At 43.9% G+C, this 20,182-nt stretch overlaps 3 protein-coding genes across 3 annotated transcripts in view; 1 reads left to right on the forward strand and 2 right to left on the reverse strand.

Moving 5' to 3' along the window:
- Positions 1–20,182, forward strand: part of T265_08906 (hypothetical protein) — a gene marked incomplete at both ends in the record, with an annotated part of 68,807 nt that overhangs the window by 14,384 nt on the left and 34,241 nt on the right. Inside the window, one exon of the mRNA XM_009174837.1 lies at positions 3,742–3,827. Within this exon, the coding sequence (XP_009173101.1) occupies positions 3,742–3,827 (86 nt within the window). The remainder of the gene's footprint in view (positions 1–3,741; positions 3,828–20,182) is intronic.
- T265_08907 (hypothetical protein) lies at positions 2,843–12,801 on the reverse strand (the record flags this gene model as incomplete). The annotated part of the gene is made up of 4 exons (XM_009174838.1): positions 2,843–2,991; positions 7,673–8,066; positions 12,610–12,726; positions 12,763–12,801. 4 exons carry the CDS (start codon positions 12,799–12,801, stop codon positions 2,843–2,845), a joined length of 699 nt encoding a protein of 232 aa, XP_009173102.1.
- The window catches only part of T265_08908 (hypothetical protein), a gene marked incomplete at both ends in the record, with an annotated part of 9,804 nt that continues 2,439 nt past the window's right edge, over positions 12,818–20,182 (reverse strand). The window contains one exon of the mRNA XM_009174839.1: positions 12,818–12,974. Coding sequence (XP_009173103.1) covers positions 12,818–12,974 — 157 coding nt within the window. The remainder of the gene's footprint in view (positions 12,975–20,182) is intronic.

Genomic DNA, 20,182 nt, shown 5'->3' on the forward strand with positions numbered 1-20,182 from the left:
TGGCAGAGGAGTATGAAGGAGATCACGAAACTCTTGGGTGCTGTCGGTGCTACTCGCCTTCCAGGATGGGGACCGCGTGATCCTCACTGTGCCTGGTTGGAGACACTACAAGATATGGCTGCCAACCGATGTCAGTGGCGTTCTTGTTGTCAGTTTCTGTCCAGATTGCCTGAGTGAATGTCTGGAGGTGTAGGCACCTCGGAATGATTGTGTTAAGCTAGCACTAAGTCCCTCCCCCATCCACCTTTATTCTTTTCTTTACAATAAGGCTTTCAAATAAGTCATGGTTGTACGGCAGTGAAGCATCGGTGTTGAACACTGATGTCATGCTGTCTTTGATGATGATGATGATGCTTTGAACACGCCACAGTTCTTTTGATACACATCTCAAGGTCTCAGATCCTGGATTCCAATGGCTTTGGGTTGGACAGACGTGTTTAAATATCATATGATGATGATGATGATGCTTTGGACACGCCACAGTTCTTTTGATACACATCTCAAGGTCTCAGATCCTGGATTCCAATGGCTTTGGGTTGGACAGACGTGTTTTAAATATCATAAGCTGCGAGAATTGGTTCATCTCGTCTCTCGAAGCTCCGGAGGTAATTCATTTTCACTATCTCTCTCTGTATACGCAATAGGAAGGCACGAATAGAAGTTACCTTGGAATTTATTAACTGAAAAACATGTGTATCTAAATTTCGAAACGGTGACCGGTAACCTGTTTCGATGAGCCCGTGCTAGGATTCGAACCCGAGTCGTTCAGACGAAAATCTACAATGTTATTGACTCTGGGTTACCCTGGCTAGATGAAACCAACTTGACATTGGTTTTGTCTTTCGGAAAGGGAATAGAATGCAGTTCACTTGGATTCAAGCAACGTGACGGTGTGAAAGAGGGACATAACATGGAGCGAATCCATCCATATATTTCAAGCCCCAAGAAGACTTCATGAAGATTCATCGTGTAAAAAACAGTTCAAAAGTTGGTGAATAAAAGATGGGCCCCTCCAACCGAAACATAATGTGGCGGGAAAAATGGGGGCATTTAATTCTACCGCTATTTGACTTGTGCATCTGATCGCCAGAGAAGTCAATTATCTTTCCGTCTGTCTCGGGTTTCGAATCGAAATTCAACTTGAATACTATGCTTAGTTCGTGTAATTCGCTCTGTTGTTCGTCTTGTGCACACATTCTGAGAAATTACAGCCAGATTGCTTATCCAGTAAACAATCAAAAATAATCCCGAAACGTTTTGTTGATCCATAAGACCTGTCCGTCGTCAGTGGTTGCCCTTTTTTTTCCGGGTGCTATTTACGGGTGTCAGACAATGACTGAAGTTGTACGCCTCTAATTCGGTGGATGCGGAGATCAAATGAGATAATTGCTGGGCTGTCAGTATTGGTTTGATCACACGCTTCATACGGATTGAAACATGTGCCTCATAGAGCACACCAATTCAAAACCGTCTGCGAAAGATCGAACCCTGATCCCGTAGTGAACATTGAAAACCCTCACAGTTAGAATAGCGAATTTCGTATATTTACGTGTGCCTAGAAACATCTACATCATTCTCGTCAATATTGTTGTTCGTACCGGGCCTGCTGCTAAATTCCCGCCTCACAACCTTGGTTCGCGTCCCTATTCATCCTATCTCTCATCCTTTGGAACGATTGCTTAGTTTATCAGCCAGTAACTCGTCAGATATTCTGGGCCATCATTTTACCGTTCTCTGCCATTTATTCCGGTCATGCTTATAGAGGTTTCACAGTGCCCCGACTACTACATGTGCCGTCCTCAGTCTCACCGGATTTCCTACTGGTTTTTGCAGGGGTTAACACGTGTTTAAGGTCGTCAGGATTATTCGATTTGTTCCTCATCATCCTCATCACCACCACCATCATCATCATCATAATCAAAGACAGCAACATCAGTGTTGGCATTGATGCTTCACCGCCTTACAACCTACCTATCCTCCGGTTCTCAAGAAAGATATCGTGAGCTTGGAGTACTACGTGATGATTACACATCGGAAATGTTCGGAACCGATCGCTCCTGAGTTGGAACCTCTATCCTTCATATGACTGAGTGCCCCTTGCAAAGTAGTCAACAGTCTATAGCACTTACGTTCTGGTTCGCTTCAGCGAGTGGAACCCTTCTACAGCAGGGAAAAATTCACAATTGAGCTTTGAGGTCCTCGATCTTGTATACCCTTTCAGAAGAAGCCCAAATATTGCCTGAAAAATCGCAATAGTTTTGACGGGTTTATCTACGGGATCTACCCAACCCACCTAGAGGTGTTCCAGTCTGAAGGCCATTCCCTAGTTCTACCAGTCCTTTACAGCCAGTCTCAGCTATCTTCCGAACAGGCTACATAATATAGCTCATGGAGTTTCGTCGTACGTCCTTACAAAGCAGTCAGTTTCGGTCCATCCATTTTGACTTTTGAAAAGTATTTTAGCGCAGTTAACTTCGGTTGTCTTTCTACCCAGAATCAGATCCACTTGCTCTACTTACACCGATGTGGCAAATTTCCCATGCCAGGTTTGCATGCTTCCGTCTATTAGGAATAAATTAATTTTCCATTAGTAAGGTTCGCATAGTTCTCCATGCCAAGGCAAGTATGTGTGCCATCGATCCCATTATCACTTTCCTTGAGCTCGTGGGACCTACACACCCATGGGATGCTAAAGCTGAATGATCAAATAGGATTTTTCAATTCAAGTTTTTTTTTTAATTTTTGACCCAAACTTTTGTAGTTGCAAAATTAAATTCCTACAGAATTTGCACAATGCGTGATTGAATATGAGGTGGGCAAAGTGGACTAGCGTTTGAGATGGCTAAGTGGTTAGGGCACGAACTTGCCGTGGTTCGAACAGGACCACTACATCTTGACCGCTCCTGTCCAGGTTTGAGCAACTTGGCAGTATCTCAGCCCTCATAACGCCGTCGGGTGGTATAGCAGTTAGGCACCGAAAAGTTGCCACAGCTGGAATATTGCTATTGAAGATAATTTCGTTAGCTCAGCTAGCGTAGATGGTCGTTGGTTTGCTCGCTGAGCTAGTCGATGTGACTGCAAGCGTTTCATCATCAATAGCGGAGACGTCATCAGTGGGTTGTTCAGGAGCGTAGCGATGGGTCGGTAGTTGTGCAGGTCCATGGTTGTTCACAACTACCCATCGCCCCTAACAGTGCACTGATGGTGTCACCTCGATTGGTGACGTTTGCAGTCAAATCGCCCATTTCAGCGAACAGCTGGACCGTTTTTTAGTGTTCATAACAGGTGGTCAACTATTGGCTTGTAAGGATTACAGGGGTGGTTCCACGGGCATTGTTATCGACCGAGAGGCTGCCACTGATTTGCCTCACATGGAAGCATTATTTTTTATTGATCGGATGCAGGTCGTCAATCTTTGACACTTGTCGGCGCACAACGGACCACTATGCAGTTTTCACGCTCTCGACAGTACATCTGCTAAGTTACTAAAATGAGACAAAAAACTTTATCATATTTGACCCAGTTAAATCCCAGTTGTATACGTACTCTAAACGTATAATCCGCTTAACTTTGATTTGGTCAGTTGGGTTAAGTTCTGTTTTCACCTCCTTTATGTTGCTAGGCCACTTGCGATTGATTTTCCCACTGGTAAAATTTGAAAATCCTATTGCTTGTATTGCCCAGTCTGGGTTCCTAATAACTTCTTTCTACTTCTATTTCTCATCTTCCATGCCAACGCAGTATCCTCGTGGTTTCTCTCTCCGTTGCTCAGTGGCCTCGTCTCAGTCGGTCTGTTCGTTTTGATTCACTACTTAGTATTGATAAAGGTTAGTCCCAATTCAGTTTCTTTCGATTGAATTTTCCGATCTGATCTGATTTCCGCCTCTGATTTGGAGACTGGGTTGCAAAATGTATAGGTTTCTCACGAAGAACACGAAAATTAAACCAGATTTGCTGTTAGTTCCATCGCTTTTCTCTGTTACCCGTTGACGTGAATGGCGGCCACGCATATCAACTCTGCAATCCAACAAGCTCGGATCCATATCTGTCATTAACTAACTATCCCGAACAATACCCACAAGTCTGCAGTAGCTTGGCTGCCATTTCTGCTATCTAGTGACTTGTTTCCCCATGAAAAAACATCATACGCCGAATTTTGTTATAACCTTATCCTGAGACGGAAACATTTCGCAATGTAATGATCCGGTTCCTGCCAATGATTTTCTAGCACTATTGATAAATTTGCATGAACTGCTTTCCCCTCTTTGCTGAGCAGCTTTGCAATTCCGACAGCTCAGTAAAATAAACAAAGAATTGTCACCTCCTCAGCTGTTCAACTAATAGGCATCTGAATTTCAATCCAGTGAACGGCTACACCAAAGCCATGCTCACAAAGTTTTGTTTCCCCAAAGCTACAGCAACCATTTTGTCAGTTGATTCTAATTTACCTCAGTACACCTTGATGCTGGCGACGGACAACACCACAAATTGAGAAATCAGAAAAATAATTGGGGCTTGTTTACACCACAGCAACACCATACTATACAAACTGTGATAAAACGGCTCACAATATGAAAATTCTCACACATATTCCATCATAAAATTCGTCGCTCTGGAAATTAGTCAGTACGGGATCACGTGACTTGAACTGGTTGGCTGAAGAGTTGTGGCGCTATATTCCGTCCAAGCACGATCTAATCACAATAGTCACAGGCCGCTCGTCACCGGATGATGTAGTATTCAGCTAACGACCACGGGGTTGATGGTTTGAATCACTCTGAAGATTCGCGAGGTACGTATAGCTGATGATTCCCAGCGAAGATGAAATGGCTCTAGAGTGCTGCTCAACGTTTCTACCCTGAAGGATAAAATGTCAACTGGAACAACTTTCAAGTGTACAAGCCCCCGACCCTGGAGGAATTCGCAGTGATCTGTCCTAGATTTATTAGGGCTCTGGACTTCATGCTTCAATACAAGCTTAGCCACAGAATCAACGTAATTGGCGTCTAGTTTCCTGCATTCTATTCGGCTCAGCAAACGCCAGTGTGATGTTGCCTCAACAATTCGCTGAAGGCGAATCAGTGTTTTGTTGGAGTCTTATTCGAGCCATCACTTCTATCTCGGTACAACTAATATTATTAACTGATCTCAAAATTCAAAATGCTGTTGGCAGTGTTTCCTGAAAGAGCTCAGGGTGTTTTGCTCAACAATGTACAACATTTCATACTTATCACGTGACGCCCCTAAGTTTACTGCAAAAGTCTGTTGCAGCCACAGTAAACGTAGTCTGCAGCCCCCCTCCCAAGAGCGCACATCCTCGAGACCGGCCAAAATTCCACTCTTCTTAGAACCCCTTTGTTTTGGGGTGCATACGCTTTCAGTCGTAATTTTGTAATACATTCTGCACACTCATGGTAAGAGAAACAACTGAGGTGAAGGTTGTAGAGATTTTCTCTTTCAGTGCATTGGAAATGAAACTGGATGTTGTCACGGTTGTGAATCACTAATAAGGAGGCAATCAGAGATTCTGGCATCAGCTGTCCTCTTAACGAATTCGCTAGTGAGTTTACCTGACCCATATAACTAAGGTGAAACATTTGACCAGCAGACAAATGCGTGTACCGTTGCCTAGTTGGTTGTAATTTCCAGGATATGGAGTTCCTCATTTCCTACTCTAGAGAAATGTTTCAGTTCCGTAGTGTTTTTTGTGCACTCCACCTCGTCGATGAGCACAAATTCTTGTAAGCTTCCTGTGCACACCTCAAAGCTCTCATTCCCTAGAACTGGGCACAAGCTATCCGTCGATGACTTCTTCATGTAGAGTTGTACTTATTATGCAATATAACTTAGAAGGAAGTTGCGCCTTTCAGAGAAATATCATATGGTGCTGATTGGCGTGATGTCCCAAACTTACTTAAGGATTGGGGTACGTTTAATACAGTTCAGTTCATATACATTCAATGCGTCGTTTCATTGAATACGATGATCCTGGTATTCTATTGATGCATTTCCTTGTACGAATAAGTGCCCTGCAGTTCCATGGATAGGGGGCTTCCTGTCGCTAATGGTTACGCCACGGAAGCGTGCTCTGACTTTGATTCGACAGAACCACTGACCTTGACATCAATGTTTTTAGTGCTAGATACTGGTGGTTGTCACGGCTACCGTACGACAAAAACCGTTTCCGACTAAGGCGACTCCAAGGTCAGTCTGATTGGGTAGGCCATGTGAATATCCTGGTACAACATCCGCTCACTTCCATCCACAAAGTGCTGTAAATGCCAACTCAACTGGCGTTGAAGTCGTCATAACTAATTTGTTTAGCTCAGCGAGCAACTCAACGGCCAACCAGGCAGCAGTTTTGATTGTGGTATTTCACAAGCACAAAAAAACAATTTCCGACATGGGTGATCAAGCTGCTCTGCTCTTGGAAGCATGTCTCATAGGCTGCTAACAAATCCGGGTTCGAACATTTTTGTTCCTTTCTTGGGAGCCCATTTTTCAGGGACTTCCTCTTGTGGCAAGCGCTGTATTTGTTTTTCGTACTGTTTTTCCCTGATGCACTTTAGTGCCAGCGGGTAACAGTGGATTCTTTTAAAGTTTTGTGCGCTTTGCTAAACAAAATAATTTCGTGAAATAAATAAAGGATGCTCCCTGCTGTCTGACAGCCATCTTTCTTGGATTACCATCTATGGCCATGTTGGTTTGCGGTTGCCTGAGTAAAAGGGGAAACGGTACCGTTAGTTGGTCTGGTTAATGGAACTGCAGTTGCAGGGCGAAAAATGGTTAATTTTTTTCTGACATCGGACGAATACTTGGTACTATTTTTAGACAAAATTCTATCGCTTCTGGGTACATTTTTACTTGCTGAAGTAGGTCACCTTTCTGCGCGTTCTCCCACTGAAGTGGTTGACGCAAACCTTTTAGATGTGTTTGAATTAAAGTAAATTTCAAGGCAAGTAATGAGTTTGGTCGTAGATTAATTAATCAGATTTAGCTTCCATAACATCTATTTGGGAAACAGGGACGCCATCAGTCTGGTTTAGAGTGCTCACCCCCCCTCGAACACAATGGTGTTTGCAAGCGATGAACAGTTGATTGACCCCCTAGTTAGACTCATAATTACCCTCTCTGGGTCGGTTATCTATCTTTTCTGACAATTCGTTTGTTCGCATTACTTTGTGATGACATCTAACTGTTCCGGAGGACTCCATTACATGTGTCCTTTGTATATCCTGCGATATATGTGTATGCATGAATGTCAAAACAAATAGTACATGATATTCATGAATTTCTATGGGTATGCACTATTGCGCAAGCATGTTGAAAAGCACGAACTGGTCGACAGAATCGAACGAACTCTTGAATTCAATGAACATTACGATTGTAGGTCTCCTATACACTCATGCCGTTGCTGTAACCTTTTGATGAGCTTTTGAGGATGACGTCCACACAGCGCCATCCTAGCCGAAAGTCTGCTTACTGTTACTGGGTTCCCTTCGTAAAACGACATAGAATAAGCGATGCGAATTCTGGTTAAAACGGGATTCCAGCTGATTTCTTTGTGATTTCGACACTTACTGCAAACACCCTTTTTGAAAACGTACACCTCTATCGACACACTCCAGACGGTCTCTTTTTCCAGCTAGATACAAATAAGTTGGATAAGCACCAACTGAGAGTTCCAGCTCTTGCTTTAAACAGAGCGGATGTAAGTTCATAAGGACCGACAGTCGGTGACCCTTGAGAGATAAAAGGCGTTTGCCTATTTTCGGAGATGTCGGGGATTCCAGAATCACTGTCCGCGGATGCGCTATGGGTCTGGAATCCGGCTGAATAACTGCAGATGACCAGCCAGCACACCAAGCGTAGTAGTTGGATTGGCGAACAAAGCAACAATCAGACAGCGGACCCGGACCGCCTGTATGCCTCGACGTCGCCAGCTGGTCCACATTCTCATCGTTCTTTGACTCCTCTCTTTCCTCAGCTCTTTGGATCCACCAAGTTTCTTGGTCTCGCAGATGCTTTTTTCTATCTGACTTCGTACCTAGCACCGGTGGTTCCGACTGTGCGAAATAATCAAGTTGAATCGCTGCAGCAAGTTAACCGGACATTCATATTGACACGATGCATCCAGATGCCAACAGCTGTCCATATTTTCTCGAGACTTTAGTGGTTGCAAGTGGATGACCTAAGCAGATGCCCATATATTGCAGAGGTGTTTTTCTTCAGCTAGTACGCTACTTCTAACCCTATCAAAGCTGGAAACAATTTGCATGCTAATTAACCGCCCTAAGTAGCCAGCTTTTATTATTTCGCCGACCACTCAGAGATCTGGATCTGAGTTTGACACGATTGCTGATCTCCATTTTCTAGATGTCCAAGAACATTCGTGTGATGTGTTTTGCTTGAACAAGCTGTATCGATTTGTTCATTTTTCTAGTTTGGTAAAGCTGTTGTGAGTGAGTGCGTGATGCGCTCATGGAGACCGTGGTCGGAGGGAGAAGTTGCTCCCCTATCTATGCATATATTATGCGGCTATTTATGGGGTACGTCGGTATATGTAATGTCAATCAAGGTTGAGTTGAAGTGGTTGTTCAAAGATATGCGACCACCTTCTGAGTTTAGTAGATTCAGCAGAGCAACACATTTGCAGCGTATGGCTGTATGAACAGGGTGACTGCTCACTGTGAATAGGATGTTTCCGGATCGACCCTACGCTTTAGTTTATTGCAACATTTAGAACTGAGTTCCCTAATCCTCTTGACTCTATTCTTAAAAATATAAGGATGGGACACACTACTCACAAGGTTGCTGAAAACTCTTCGACATCCAACGACCACTTTCATCCTTCTTAGAGTTCATCAGATAGGTGCACTCCCCGGGTTCCCACCAGAATGATGTTCTACTTGACTCGAAGATACTGTGCATATTTGGTTGCTTACACAGGGACACTTCTCAGTATCAAGACAGGTTTCCTGACCAAATTAGAAATAGGTACTACATTAGTTGCTCCATAATACTGTAAACGGTCCTCATGTACAGATGTGTTTCTCCTTGCGCTCCCTCGCTGTCAACATCGGTCAACTCAGAGGCACTGATCTGTGTTCTGATTCCCTGGGTCAACCCATAAACCCAGTGAGTGGAACACTCGTGTTTCTTATTATCATGATGAAGATAGATAGAGTTATGGTTTGTTCTTCACTGGAACATGAGCTAACAATAATTTATTTCAATATACACCGGTTGAGAAAGCTTGGTTACAATAAATCCGTCGTGATGTAACATGTGGGACCCGACCATTGCTGGAATATGTTCGGGTCGCTTGACTCCTTCACTGATACTCAATAAACAGTGTTTGTCGGTATCTAAATGCTGACCCTCTCTTTCCTATTTACACACATCGAAGTTCTGTCTCATTTGATGGTGGCAATAGTTTCAGGTACACTCTGTTGTGTAACATGCTGAATCTAACGCTGGGATCGATCTTCAGCAAGTTCAGCATACGCGCACTTTGTCATCAGGAGGGCCGTTATATAGGTAAGCTGCTATATTGTGCATTATTCCCTTCGGCAACGCAGTATGTATACGATCAGGAAGACATGAGTACCAATATACGGGTGCGCGGTCGCACTACCGCTGATTGGGCTACAGACTGCGCTCACGTAAGATATTTAGCTGCTCACAGGATGACTTTTGTCACAGGTAATTGGTGGTCAACTTGATTCTGTTGGTCCTGGATCCACTCACAAACGGTCCCTGAGCGTCGTATATCCACTCCGTTTGTCTGGGTCTAGTCTCTAAATGTGGCGCATACTGGAACAACCGCATGGTGAATCTGCAGTGATCCGGTTGAGTTATCATCTGGTGAAAAGTTTTTTTCTTGCGTAATTGAGAACGTGGAATATGCTAACCTGTGACATGGCTAAAGGGCCTGAACATGATCATGAAAAGTTTGTGTACTATCGACGCGGCTAGTCTGTCAGAATGAGAACCGCTCCATTCTCTTTGTTTTCAGCTGAGGACATGGCAGCTAACCGGTGTCAGTGCCACCCATATTGTCAGTTCACATCTACTTCCTGGGTTTCGGTTTAAATTCTGATCCATGTGGTTTGGTAACGATAGCAACGATTCGGCCAATTTAAAGTATGATACATGCTAGGCGTCGGTATGTTTCATCAGTTTCACTGCATCAACATCATCGGCAGGAAACCAGTTCTCAGTGTTAATGCTTCGCTGCCCTTACATCACTTCAAGCGCACAGGAGCTAAAGAAGCAGGGTCAAAAGAGCACGTGAGCAGTTTGTTCGTTCTGGAGTGGAATTTCTATGCTGAAGCGCATGGTATCGTTGTACAGTAAGACAAACATGAGTCGCTTTTATCCATTAGGCATAGAACGGGAAAGACATGTCGCCATAGGTTAGGCGTTGTTCTAATATTCTCCGGCGCACAAATAAAACATGCGAGTTTATATTGCAAGGCGATAAACCACAAGTGTAAATCAGCCACCATGATGTTGAGGTCAGTTTTTTGTGCGCTTATTGTTGGTCGCTGAAACCTACTTATTCTGGCATCGAAGGTCGCTAGTAACTTGGGTTTCGGTTTCGCAATAAGACTTGTGGTTAACTCGGTGACTGGTATCAAGATGCCTCGCAATCGATGGCTGAGTTTCGGTTTGACCTCTGACCCGTGCGGCCTGGTCGTGACATTTACCGAATCGACCATTTTGTAGTGCGTACACACTCTCGATATGATAGGCGTCAACTTTTTCTATCAACATGTGTCTTTGAGATTGCACATTAACTGATAGACCAAAGAGGAACCAGAAAAATCGGTTGATCTACCCTATTTCGGAATTGAAGTCCTCTCGTGCTATGCACGAAACAGTTTTGTAGCGGGGTTGACACCAGTGAAAGCTGACGGCAGCTGACTGGTGACCTAGTCACCCAATATATAGAACTGTACTCTTCTGTCTTCTTAACGGAAGGATAAGACTGTGTCGTTTTTTGTTTCTTCGAAGAAAACGTGAAAATGTCGTCGTAAGGTGCCATATTCTTTAACCCGCATGTGATCTTATACTACATTTTTGAAGCTGTCCGGAATTCACCAGGCAGGTACGGAGGAACCATGATGTAATCTCACTCACTTTTTCAGAGTCTTATTCAACAGGAAGAAGTTCATTCGAAAGCGCTGATAAACCGCACTTCAAAACAATGAGACACTTCCCAATCCTGTTTACGACAAACACGTGGTTTGTTGGGACCGTAAAGCCACAAGCTCCATCTCTGTAATCATTGCCCCGACCGGATTGGGTTAACTGAATCTAGAAAGACAGGAAAACAACCCCTCGCTGCAATCGTTTACGAGCAAACACTAACTAGACAGTTACAAACTATAGGACAGGAAATTGAAAGTCTCATATGCACAGTTTTTCAAAACTGAACCTTCTCACAGGTCTTGAACTATCATGAATATTCGGTGGCTATCACGCAGTTGTAAACGAACGTTGCAAAGCAATTCCACAAGTTCCGTAATAAACCTCACCTTCTGTTATACGTGGGGCAGTACTTGGAGAAAACCACAGGCCACTCGCACATCCCATCAGTAGTATCTGCCGTTCCATCGGTAGTGTGTGATAGAGAGTGGTGGGATAGGAACACATACTGGCGTTCCAAGCAGTGTAGTTTCATGTGATCTGGATTGTGATCAGACTTATGTGATGTCAAACTGAGTGTTGACATGGGAAACAGTTCGTTTATAAACATCTGGTGTAGATGTGATCGATGACTTGATACCCTTGCTGCGTAACCTAAATTTCCCTAACAATCTACCTCCAACACCCTCAGTTCTCCTTACCATCTATTATAACCTATCTCCATTAAAACGAGACCAGTGTTGACTCACCAACTGCGGCGTTGACAAAGCCGTATGATATTACAATGCATGTTGCTCGCAAGCAGGATTTGCAAAATCGGAGGACAGTTGAAGGTCTGTGTATACTGCTAATCTATTCGTGTAAAACTTGTCTGCCCAGACTTAAGCGCGTGATTAGTTTGCAACTCGAAAGCATCTGTCTCGTGAGGTTCACACTAGTCCTCCTCCGCTATCTAGGTTGCGAAATGTTTGCATGTCAACGGATTCCAGTGGCAATCTTGCAGGCGTCTTGTTTTTTATCGAACGTTTGTTTGGCTGACCACAGCCGGTATCTCCAATCGAGAGTAACAGTTGTTTGAGCAAAAAGATCACTTCGTCCTTTTAGTGTTTATAGCCCATGCCGCTTGTTCCCTTAACTTGTAATGTCTGTGTCCTTTGACGCACACTGTTCATGTGGGAAGCGTAATCGGTGCCTGATCCTTGAGTATATGCTTTAATTTGAAGTCACGAATTTTCACTGTTGGTCGGCAAACTATTTGGAAATTAAAAAATTTCGGTCGATACCCGTGTGTAATAAGCTATTTATTTAATAAGCACTCATCATAATCCAGAAAAGTTGGCTGTGCCCTCAGGCCATCATACTAACCTGTGACTTTGAATAAAACACCTATCCCACAATACCCCAAAATTGCAACCAAAAAGCTGCCCAGTGGGTTTCAAGCGTGTGCCACGCTACCTGACTGGGAAGTCCTAACTGGCGGGTCAATAGATCGTCACAACCAAAACAGTTACTGGGTCGTCGTTCGATGAGTCGGGCACACCAATCGAATCGCTGAAGTGTGAACACGTTCGCCTGTTCAGACGTGAAAATTCAGATGCATCCACCAACGTGCGTTGGTGGAGTAGCGGTTACACTCTCGCGTCGCATGTCAGGTGTCCGGGGTTTAAATCCCGGCACGGCCATTGGATATGCACTGCTGATGAGCTCTAGTGAGGGCGAAACTCGAGTCCAGTGCTTTCCTTTGGTGTGGACCCACCGGAATGATTACGCCAGAACAGGAGGATGACCGTTCAAACGAGATTGGTGTGACTATGAATAAACTGTACTAGGGTAAATGATGTTGCGACCTAACCGGAAGTACCAATTTAAATGTAACTGCTCCACATCTTTTGTCGTCGTTTGGACAAGGTATGATTCCATCGCTTGCTATTCAGAGTTCACTTACAAGCGACGGTCAACTGCAGTTGTGCACACGCTGCACAGAAATTCAAGTGAGGTCCTGCTATTTCTAACAGACGGCTCTGATAACTACGAGATGTTTTACATGATAATTATAAAGCAGAAGTAGTCGGTCGTGAAAAGTCGATCGAATCTTGCTACATACACCTGACACTCCCCAGCCAGGACGAAGCGCTTGGTCGACTCATTTTTCAGGACCGAGCAGACCTGCCTTGTAGTTATCACCCTAGACCCATGGGGTCATAGTTACCGGGTCCTTCTTCAAGGTCGAAAGAAGCCAGAAACAGTCCCTACGGGTAGGCGGTTTGTTACTAACTATCGGTGCACATGCTAAACGATGCAAAAACCAGCACGCCAGCTACATTAGAATGTCAGATAACTACACGTATCTTTTTCCTGTTTGACAAATGTTTGAATAAATGGGTGATTTTCTCACCGCCCACCCGTATACAGGAAGCAACAGGTTGGTGGAGATTATGCAGGACTGGCTGGAGAGGTTGATAGCCGAAACTTGCGTTGTCAGCTACCGTCGCTGTGGACATAAGCCTCGAGTTCAGGTGCGTCAGTTGCTAGAATAACTGACATAGGACCTATTTACATTCATGCACACGAGTTATTGCTACCAGAGTGGCGGAAGCAGAGGGATTGCGAGCCCTTGGGCTTGCAGAGGGGTATGAAAGACTCACTCTTATGCTTTTTTTCACAATAAGGCTTTCCAAACAAATCATGGCTGTACAGTAGCGAAGCATTAATTTTGAACACTGATGTCATATTGTCGATTATAATGATGATGTTATTGCTTCCAATGCACTTTACTGCTTTTTCGTTGCTACTCCTACATTCGTATTCCAATAGTACTAGCAATCATTAGTGAATAAAACTGTGGTGGGAAAACCACCACCTCTACAGAGTCCACAGCCGACGATAGTCACGCCAGATCATGAACACGAATGAGGGTCACCAAGAGTCATTTCAAACAATAATTACTAGTTTTTCGTCAGAAATCACCACAAGTGACGAAGTTCCTTTTTTTGTCCTGTTTGGATCTCGTGGTACATTGCATAGGCACTTAAACTTCACTGGCTCCAGGTCCATTGGGAAGTGCGATCTACGCTATATGTCGCTGTACTGTTTCGACGCGAATAAACTGAACTAACAATTTTCACAACCCACTTTTCCCATGCAAACCACTAAAGTTGCCTACCTTACGTTTGCATATTGATATAGCCTCTTTACGCTGAAGACCGGCCTCCACTTCACTTCACACTCTACTTGTGATCCGCCAACCATACATCCACTCTATCGAATCCGTTTTACTGTCTCTGCGGTCATTGGGTGATTTGTTGCGTTTGGGGCGGAACTATTCCAGCTCGAACTGATGAACACTTCTTTCATTAACTGACGAGTGCACGACAGGGATGATATCTTCTCAGGAGAAACCCTGAGATGGACATTTGCTAACCGTGATGTTTTCCAAATTGGGACCTTTCATTCGCGGGGGCACTAATCTCTGTCCTTTCGCATTGACACACTTGTTAAGACCTCGTCTTCAGGTGTGTTTGGGGTGATGTTTATTTGAACTAGGACGTTATCCGTTACTATCAGGATAGCGCGGAGCCTATCATGTTCCCAGTTGGATGCATTCAATATTGTTCTTGAGGGATTCGAGGGAATTGACAGTTCCAAACGGAATACTCACCTGTTACAACCCGATGGTTATCAATTAAAAACGCTTAGTCCCAATGAAAATAGTATAAGGAGCATCGTCTCTGACGAGTGTCATGACTTTGAATCCACAAGGCACACATGTGTCATCATGTATGTCCAACTTGGCGCTCACTTGTTTCCGGTGAGCACTTCATGTGCATTGGACCTCAGGACTCTGCATACTGCTGCTGGGCAATATGTAAAGACTGTCTTTGCACAACTTCTGACATTCGACCGATTCAATCAATATTTTTATTAAGCAGCTGTCAAACTACACCACTCAATAACCTTTACTTTAACCTCCGTAGATACTGAGCCTCGTTACAACAAACTGGTTAAGACCAGGAGCGAATCACTGTTCAATACTGGACAATAAGTTGTAAGAGGAATACACTTTAGCCACCTGTATTGCTAGTTTTACACTCATTCTCACTGATGGCCGCCCAGTAAACCATCAAACTAGAGAATTCCTCCATGCACTTTGGGTGCCGTAAGTGACCCGAGTTTCGGGCTGTCCGTCTCGGAATGCAAGGCAGTAGCACTGAATGTACTCCAGACTTTAACAACAGCACAGCTAAATACTAAAACCAATGAAGTGATATGATGGCCCTCCACTATAACGCGGTCAAAGCAAGTATCACTGCTGGTTGTATACCACCCCAATCACCACCACTGCAAAAAGCCACAGCTTTGCAGACGCCACCACAAACTCGTGTTTGAGTTCAAACTTTCACTCAGTTTTTGCTGATTTGAGTATGCGATTACGAGATTAGCCAACCGTGATACACCGGCGTTGGTGGAACGAAGTTTCACTGTGCTAGTTGTCTGTGCTGACACGCGAACCCAGTTGCACATACATCCACTCTCAGATGACCTACAACACCCTGATGGCCCATCAATACGCACGCAAACGTTCCGCGCACCTTATCCTTGGTATAATGCAGGATGATCCTGTGAGTCAGTTCATGTGTAGTAAGAAATAGTTGTTCGAAATGACAAGGAAATCTTCACCGGAGTCTGTCTATGAAACGGGGACAGGTTTCTTACAATTCTCCACTAGTCCCAGTCGTGATTTTCCATTCTGCTGAGAACCCTTCTAAAAACAATGCTGACATTGACCAAGTTCCATTGACATGTTGGCGGCAGGGTGGTTTTTAGCGTAGACCAACTGCATCGGAATATCGCTCGTTGTAGAATCTCAGCAGGTAGTAAATTTGAAGCTTAAAAGTGTTGTAAATGGAAATTCCCGCATGATGACACGAGTGAATAAGCACGAAAGGTCTTTCCAGGTACAAAAATCTCCACCGTAAGGGAACTTATCATTCGTTAGTTAATAGCTCCCAAAACTCACTGGACACTTTGGAAGAGAAAACATTCTTTGGCGACTTCACAACATCTCTCCGAAAGGAAACATTCGCTGTAGGTCCTCCACTGCCACAGTAGCAAACTCGGCTTCATGTCGGTTGGTCAGCTGCACATGTAGCACCCAAAAAAGCCCTTGTCTTTGTTGAGATTGGACGCAATACGTGGGTTTACGTCGGGTGCTCTTCCGAATGACTTCCAAAATCTATAGATACCAAGCCAAATCTTATCGGGTTGTATCTGAGTCGTCTCATTTTGGCGGCAATCTTCCTTGGGAGTGCCTTATTTGCAGAAATTCTCATTTATCAGTGTGCGGTAGCCTAATTNACCCAAAAAAGCCCTTGTCTTTGTTGAGATTGGACGCAATACGTGGGTTTACGTCGGGTGCTCTTCCGAATGACTCCCAAAATCTATAGATACCAAGCCAAATCTTATCGGGTTGTATCTGAGTCGTCTCATTTTGGCGGCAATCTTCCTTGGGAGTGCCTTATTTGCAGAAATTCTCATTTATCAGTGTGCGGTAGCCTAATTCGCACCATGCTGTCAGCTTTAATTATAACTTGGTGTGTAACAGTTTTGGGATCCTAATTAGTATTGGTCAGATGACAGTCGATTAGTTCGTCAAATAACACAGTTGACTAACCGTGTGCTGTATTAATTCTCAAATGATGAATTCTAAGTGTTCTATTGCACTGCCGCCACTAGAAACTATTTGGGGCGCCTTGTTCCACAGTAGCACCTTCAACTTTTCTGCATGGGTTTTGCAGCGCTGCTGTAACAACTCTTGTAAAGCTCAAGCAGATTGTGAGACCTAAACCCTAATTTACAGTTCTTAGGTACACTTCCTGGCATAGAGAGCTACATGGCGTTTTTTTCACATTACTTCAGACTTCGCCATGTTTGTAATCTAATGTAAACGGTTACGCACTTGCCCACATCTACTTAAATCCGCCCAAAAAGTCGGGTAGAGCATAGCACCACAGCTCAAGCAAAATTTTTACTCACGCCGCCATACACACAGGTCGGACAATTTGTGAATGCCTGGTTAAGAGACGAAATCCATGCGTGTCCAGCCGTGTGTGGTTGTTTGCGCGTTCCCGCAAACCGTCCAGGCGTGGCAGATCGTTGAGCGAACGGAGTGTAGTCTCGCAGGTCGTTTTTTGTGTATGCACGCACACATAAAACAGTGCGTGCAAACTGGCGACCGCATTTTTTCTCACGCCAGAAATGGTTGAATTATTTTTTTGCGGAATTATCAGCTCAGTTGTTCCGATCAAGGGTTTTGGGGGGCGCAGCTGGCCGCAGAAAATCAATCGATTTTGGTGTTTCGCACCATTTCGGTTTTTCATTGTATCCGTTTCGGAAGAAAAAACTTGGTGAACACGGTCGATTATCATCAGATTGAAACAGTGCAGTCGTCTTTTTGTCCAAGGCTAATGTCACTGAAACTTTGCGACTGTGGCCGAAACTGCTCCAACCCAGTTTAATTTACTCCGTGACTTTTGACTCCCAAGTTTTCACTACATTTCTATAAAGAATTTACCTCCATCCAGGCTCCTCCAGGCTCATGAGTTAACATTACTAAATTTTCTCGTTGCGGAGAATAGCACCGCTCAGAATATGCCTTTTAAAACCTCGTGCAACGTCACCAGGCTAGTGCGCTAGTTTTGTTTTTCAGAAATTCCCGTCAGTTGTGGCGGGAACTGACTAGAGATAGCGGTCTTGATTGAGCCATTCACTCCTGTCTGCAGGATTCTCTCCATAATTGCCGTACTGAGTGAGCAAAACTTCGACTGATCGGTCGCAACTATTCTCGCTTGTTGCATTGTTTAGGATTTGCACTTTAAAAGCACTAATGATCTCGTGTTGCACATCAATGTAAACAGGCATTCGTAGTGCTCTGTTGATACCCATCAGACTCTCCACCGGAGGAGAGTGGAGTGAAAAGTTAGGAATAGCATGCGGCTGCTCTAGAGTAATCAAATTTCCTGAACAGTGAGACCACAAGGGCTAATCCACCGAGCTACTCCGATCTATTTTCTTGAGAGATATTTTTCCAAATAGAAAAATAAATGTTTGTTCAGCGATGACAACTTTCTGGCGCATAGCTACCACGCCATCCGAAGGAAGCACGAGGTCTGATGTACTAGACTAGATGCAAGGGCCGGATTCGAACCATGGACCTAATGGTCGGTAAGTTCACACTGCACGCCATCGAGCTCATTACTTTTTGCCACTTCTATCTATATTAATCCTGTATGTAAGTGTGATTGTGGGCTGCGTGTTTGAAGGTATCAAACGACTACCTAAGGACGGAATACACTTGTTCCATGATAACCACCTTCTATATTTTATTTGACATCTTCGTATCTAAATTTCTTAGCCTGATGCCTTTCAGATAGTTAAACGTTAGGAAAACACTTCACTGATCTCAAATAATCATTTTTTTTCAGCAAATCTCATCGCAGTGACGAGGCTTAGAAACGAATTCGGTATAGCAAGTAAATAGTAAAAAAATACCCGAATCCCCAATCAATTATTTCCGGATATTGCTTCTACAAACAGGTCAATATTGGTAAACCTTGGTGTGTTTTAAAATAGTCTGAAATTCTCTGGGCAGTGGTATGTGGCTCTTCACAGTTATCACGTGATCGAAGCGGTTTATTAACATAATGTCCTCTGGTCAGGACTGAACGAATCTAGTCGTTAGTTAGGCAGACTTTGCCCGGTACAGGCTTATGCGTACTCGGGCTTATTACAAAGAGTTCCGTATGTGCGTCAATTTATTCATTTTCTCCCACTTCCACCCTATTCATGTTTGTGTGGCTGTAGTTCTGCACACAATTGTTTCGGTGTACTCCCGAGTGAGTATTTTGTTCGATTTATAATCAGAAAACCAATTTTGATGGTGAGGCAAATGTGTCCTTCAGACGGAAATGGATACGTTCGGCAAAATCCAGCCATGTGGCAAAACATGTCTATGTTTCATCTGCTCTTACATTCAAACAGTGTCATCATCATATTTGACTGAAAATTAGTTCTGAAACGCTGTTCATGCTCTAGCTTTCAACATCCAGCTCACAACTAGCCATGCGTCGCTCTAATAAAGAGGAACTGAATTAGTGTGCTTGGTAATGGAAAATTGCTCTATGAAGCCCCTACGTCGGACACTTTGTGATGCTTATCGCTCATTGTCTTATCGGTTTCAACGTTGCCGCAAAGTTTGAGGCAAAATAGGTTCGTGCGGTATGGATCGGATCACTTATTGCGTGCACTTCGAAGTTGATATTGAACTTTCTCACACAGAAATATCCAGCTGACGGTCTTTGACTGACAACGTTAGAAAGTAAGGTAGTTTTGTGGCCCAAGGGTTGGCAACTGAATTGATGAATCCTTCAGGATCTCAAAACGAGTCCTCCCACGTCAACTGGTTTTTCTGTAGCGCATGTTTTTCAGGTTCCTGTGCACATGTCGATATTTCTGAGACAGACTTTTGCCTCTTCTTGCATTAGAAAAAGCTGTGGCTCTATGAACACTAGGTATTTTATCTCCAGCGCTTGCCAACCTTAAGTACTTTCTGAAGCAAAAACAATGTTCCGAACCGAAAGACTTTGAAACCCTGGAGCTTGAAAAAGTGGAAGTTTTCAATAAATTCTCTTTCTTGTGGTAATTGATTGAGGCTCAATCATATGAAGTATTTGCAGAGTTCCGAAATGTTATCAGCATAAATACTCCTGCCTCGATTATCGGTTTTCTACTGGATCGATGAAAACCTAACTCAATCAAGTCTTGATTATTGCTTCCGGTTTTACGGACGGTCAATTCATTATTCGCTAACAGCCAAATCTTTTTCAGTCTAATATCAATTATCTCACTTTCCTGAACTGAGATTTCTTACGGGTGGGACATAGCTCCTTTTCCAAACCCCCCACTTGACAGCCCACTGACAGTGCTGGATTTACGCACCAATCTACCAGCTCGCGCGTGCAATGCGCAGCTA

This window comes from Opisthorchis viverrini, assembly GCF_000715545.1.
Source record: "Opisthorchis viverrini unplaced genomic scaffold opera_v5_247, whole genome shotgun sequence".
In the NCBI taxonomy this organism is placed as follows: domain Eukaryota; kingdom Metazoa; phylum Platyhelminthes; class Trematoda; order Opisthorchiida; family Opisthorchiidae; genus Opisthorchis; species Opisthorchis viverrini.